Source organism: Pinus tabuliformis, chromosome 6, assembly GCF_031772625.1.
Source record: "Pinus tabuliformis cultivar Carrire ecotype Pingquan chromosome 6, CPIR1, whole genome shotgun sequence".
Lineage (NCBI taxonomy): Eukaryota > Viridiplantae > Streptophyta > Pinopsida > Pinales > Pinaceae > Pinus > Pinus tabuliformis.
The window spans coordinates 365815298-365819756 of NC_142292.1; the positions used below are offsets into that span (position 1 = coordinate 365815298).

General features: G+C 37.5%; 1 protein-coding gene across 1 annotated transcript; it reads left to right on the top strand.

Annotated features, from left to right (window-relative positions):
• The first annotated feature begins 399 nt into the window (after positions 1 to 399).
• Positions 400 to 1335, top strand: LOC149258813 (uncharacterized). Its single transcript, XM_089373385.1, has 3 exons — positions 400 to 592; positions 748 to 810; positions 910 to 1335. The coding sequence occupies exons 1-3, from the start codon at positions 548 to 550 to the stop codon at positions 1108 to 1110; spliced, it is 309 nt and encodes a 102-aa protein (XP_089229511.1). The 5' UTR covers positions 400 to 547; the 3' UTR covers positions 1111 to 1335.
• Positions 1336 to 4459: the final 3124 nt, after the last annotated feature.

A 4459-nucleotide genomic window follows, 5' to 3' on the forward strand; every position in this document is an offset into this window, starting at 1 on the left:
TGGAGGGCGAGTCGGCGACTACCAATTCGCGTCTATTCCCGGATGCCGACGCCGACAATGTGGCGACCTGAGTGCCAGGTATCCAACGCCCATGTGTCGCAGGTGGAAAGAAGGTGACGGAATGAGGGGAGGAACGAACTGAGCAGGTGAGTCAAAACGGAAGTTTCCCTTGCAGTTCAAGATCAAAAGTAACTTCCGTGTTGCCAATGGAATGGAAGTTTCGCCCTACCGTTTAAAATAAAAGGTAACTTCTTTCACGGAAGGAAGGAGAAGCCGCCAAATGTTTAGGGGTGGCCATTTGAAAATCCCTGAAAATCTTAACAATACCAACTAGCCATCTAAAATAAAACCACGATAAAACTTTAAATAAGAGGAAAAAAAGGCCAACCCTTCATAATATTTCGCTCCGAACACTGCTGCCGATAAAGAAAGCCTGAGAGAATCGAACCTGAAACCTCTTTGGAAGTTAATAGCACATTAAGTCTATCTGAGCACTTATTTTAAAAGTTCACCCGGCTTTACATTTGCAGCAAGAAGAGAAGAAGAGATGGAACCGCTTACACTCAGGGAAGAACAGTTACAGGAAGCAAGGGTTCGATTCTAGCGAACCAGTACCTCTTCATCTTCAATAAACTTAAAATGGAATCGTTCTTTATCTTTCTCGCATATTTTCTGCACTCGGCAAATAATCTTTCTTTTCTTTTATCGAACGAACCATAATGTCTTTCGTTTTCTTTTCAAATTCAGGAAGCGGCGGCGGATATTCTCCAGAACAAGCAGCCAGATGAGGCTCTCATCATTTTTACTGAGGTATTGTTTCTTCCATAATTTTCATGAAAGCGATTCATGAGCTAGAATGTGAAACCCTAAATTTCCCTTTTGCATTGTGGATGGATGGATGGATGTTAGGGTTTGCTGCCAGTTCGTTCTGTGCGCGAGATGGAGTGTCTTAAACAGAGCGAGGCTCGCCAGCTTCGCAGTTTGAGAGACAGGATACATACTTGTCGCTCGCTTCCTTCTGCTGCTGCTGCAGCAGCAGGAGGGGAGAATAATGATGAACTTTCACCATCTCCTCATCAACCAGGGAGTGTGAGATCCGCTCCATTTTGACTGTAATGTGTAGCATTTATTTATTTTAGTTTAGGGAATCTATGTTGCTCTGAATGTATTCAATATGCAGAACTTTGAGTTTGGTTTCTTTGGGAAGAATGGGTTGGTTTTGTTCAGACCAGGCAAATAAGGAGAGGTGTTCAGCCTTGGCCTATGTATGCACACACAGATTACAAATAGAAAGGAATAAAAAATAAAGGTGTATATAGTTTGATGTGTATATCTCATGCAAAGAAGAATTCCCAAGGAATAAAAAATAAATGTGTATATATATAGTTTGATGTCGACATCTCATGCAGAAGAATTCCCTTTTTTTCGTTGAAGGATTTTAAAAAGTCAATACTCCCATGAGATAAGATAGAGTGTGGAGCATTAAAAATGTGAAAATACAATCTACAGCACCAAAATATTTATTTCTATCTTTCGATGAGTATTTTTTTATGATGAGTATTTTTATTTTGTAATTAAAAATGGGATGTTATCGTATTTTAATTTTAAATTTTAAATTATAAAAAATATGGCAACATTGTAATTTTTTTAATTCAATAGAATTATGATACATTAAATTTTTTTTTTTTTTCCAATTTCAGGCAATATAATTATTTGTTTTTTTAATAAATCAAATTTAATTTAGATATTATTATTGTTTTCAAATTTTTTTATTATTATACTGGATATTTTTAGATTTTTGTGATATATAATGATAATAAATGTTTTTCAGATTAATTATATCATTAAGATTTAATCTTTGATCATTTTGATAATTCATTTATTACTTTGATTTTTTTATAATTCATTCATTACTTTGATTTTTTTTACCAGAAACGAAGTTCTAATATAATGAGATTTTTCTAAATTATTGTTTTTTTTCATTGAATTTATGATATTTCATTCATTGATCAAGCTGGTAATGCAGCTTCAATCTCCATAGTTTTTTTTTATTCCATGGAATAACAAAAATGTATTTAAACAATGAAAAAAAATTAGTTGAGTTAAGAATATATGGTTTTGGTTAATGAGTATACATTAATATTCTTTTTATAAGTTTGATTTAATCCAGCGTTAAGGATAGGAGTTTCCTCCTAAAAGATCATAAATTCCAATACATGTTATTTATGACAATTATTTTCAAATAACACATGTTTAATTAACAAAATTATTTAAATAGAATCTGATTTAATTTCATTGATATTTTTTCTCAATCTTTGAAAATATAAATAGTTTTTTTAATATTTAAAATATAATATGGAGTTATATATTTTTGTTATGGTAAAATATCTATTCTATTAATATAAATTCAACCAAACACATATGGCATATAAATTGTTAAGTATTAATATATCAGATTGGATGCTTATGTGATTCATGATATAATGATTGAGCTCTTCCGGAAAATCACATGAGAATTATTTATGTGATTCATGATATAATGAATGAGATCTTCCGGAAAATCACATGAGAATTATTTATGCGATTCATGATATAATGATTGAGATCTTCCGGAAAATCACATGAGAATTATTAAGTACCTCATTGAGGGAGCAAGACCGAGTAGGGAGCAAGATCTAAGAGCAATAAGATCAACAAACTACTAATAAATATATATTCAAAAGAATAATTAATAACTAGGAACTACTAATATATATCTATTCAAAAGAATAATTAATAACTAGGAACATCTATTCAAAAGAATAATTAATAACTAGGAACTCTAAGAAATAAAAATTAATATATTCAAAAGTTATTTTTGACTTTTTATTTTAAATTGATTTATTATTTTATAATTTATTCCAACTAATTTATAATAAATTATTATTATTATTATTGTTATTATTATTATTATAAACTAAATTAGTTTTAATTGATTTAAAATAATAATCCTAAGATTATTATTAAAAAAATTAGTAATAATATATAATAATATCTTAATAAAAATAATAATAATAATAGCTGGAGGAACGATGGCGACCCTCTGCAACGAAACGGCGATGAGTTGATCAATATGGTTATCACGGTATAGGATACTGCAGATGCCGGCACCTGGCCTGCAGCTACCCCAGCTACCCTGACATGATTTTCTCATACACTGTGCCTCCTCTCCCCTCTGTTTACTCGCTTTAACCCTCTTTTTCACTTTCACTGCACCATTTTTACATTTTCACTGTTCAGGGTTTCCGGTTTTCATTGTTTGCGCCCTAGCGGGTCTCGCTTTCACCCTTTCCTTCTCTCGACAGTTAGGCGCCTGTGCCTACCCCCGCTCCCCTGGCGGTTCACCCCCCCACCACCCCCCCCCCCTTCCCGTCAGCATCTGGTTTCAAGGTATTGCATTTAACAGTGCAGTTGTCACTATGGACCTTGACAAGGTAGATTATTCAGAGGATCCTCTGGAGGAGGGCTCCATCTGGCAAACCTCTTTTGCTGCCTCTGAAGGTATGTATAGCGAGGACCTTTCTGCTAATTTTGTTGATTATCCGCAACCCTCTGGTCCTGTTCTCCCCACCTCCGGTTTTCCGGATGAACCCTCGTCCTGGTCGCAGTTTTCTGTGTCGTCCCCGGCTACCCTAGGGTTCCTATCGGACTGTTTCCAACCCTCTCCGGATTGTGCAGGTCCTTCTGCTTCGCCGGATCCCTTGTCGACCCCTCTTCCTGGCTCGTCATCTGACCCCCTCCCATCGTCCACCCTCCCCCCGGTCTCTGCACCTTCCATTCCCTCGGGCAGCTTTACATCGGTCCCTCTCCTCTCCGAAGCCGTCCCTGTCAACCCTCCCATCCCTAACCCTTCCCCCCCACCCGCTACTCCGGAAGCGGCGAAGGCTTCTGCTCCCCCTAGCCATCCCCCCTCCCACCCCTTGAAGAAACAGAGGGTGTTCAAATCCCGGCTCTCCGACATTATTCTTAGACTTGAGGAAGATATCCAGTAGGGGGACACGATGGACTATGCGGACAGGGTTCTCGTAGGTCGCATCAGAGGGAGGAACTACTCGGTGGCTCGTCTAAAAGCCTGGGCCACAGAAATATGGGGACATCACTTGGCAGATATCCCCTTCATACAGACTTCCATCCGAGGGTGGTTCGCGTTACGCTTTGCAAGGGCTAACCACACCAGTTGGGTTCTCTCTTCTTTCTGGCACTTTGAGAACACTCCTGTACTCCTCAAGCGTTGGACTCCACTCTTCGATCCGGAGACGGAACAAATTGGGGTCGGCTTGGTCTAGATAAGGCTCCCCGGTTTACCCCTTCAATACTAGTCAGAGGAAATTTTTAGGAAAATAGGGAACTCCCTCGGCACATTCATGGATTTTGACAAGTCTTATCAAACCACGGGGATGATGGCATATGCTAGAATCCT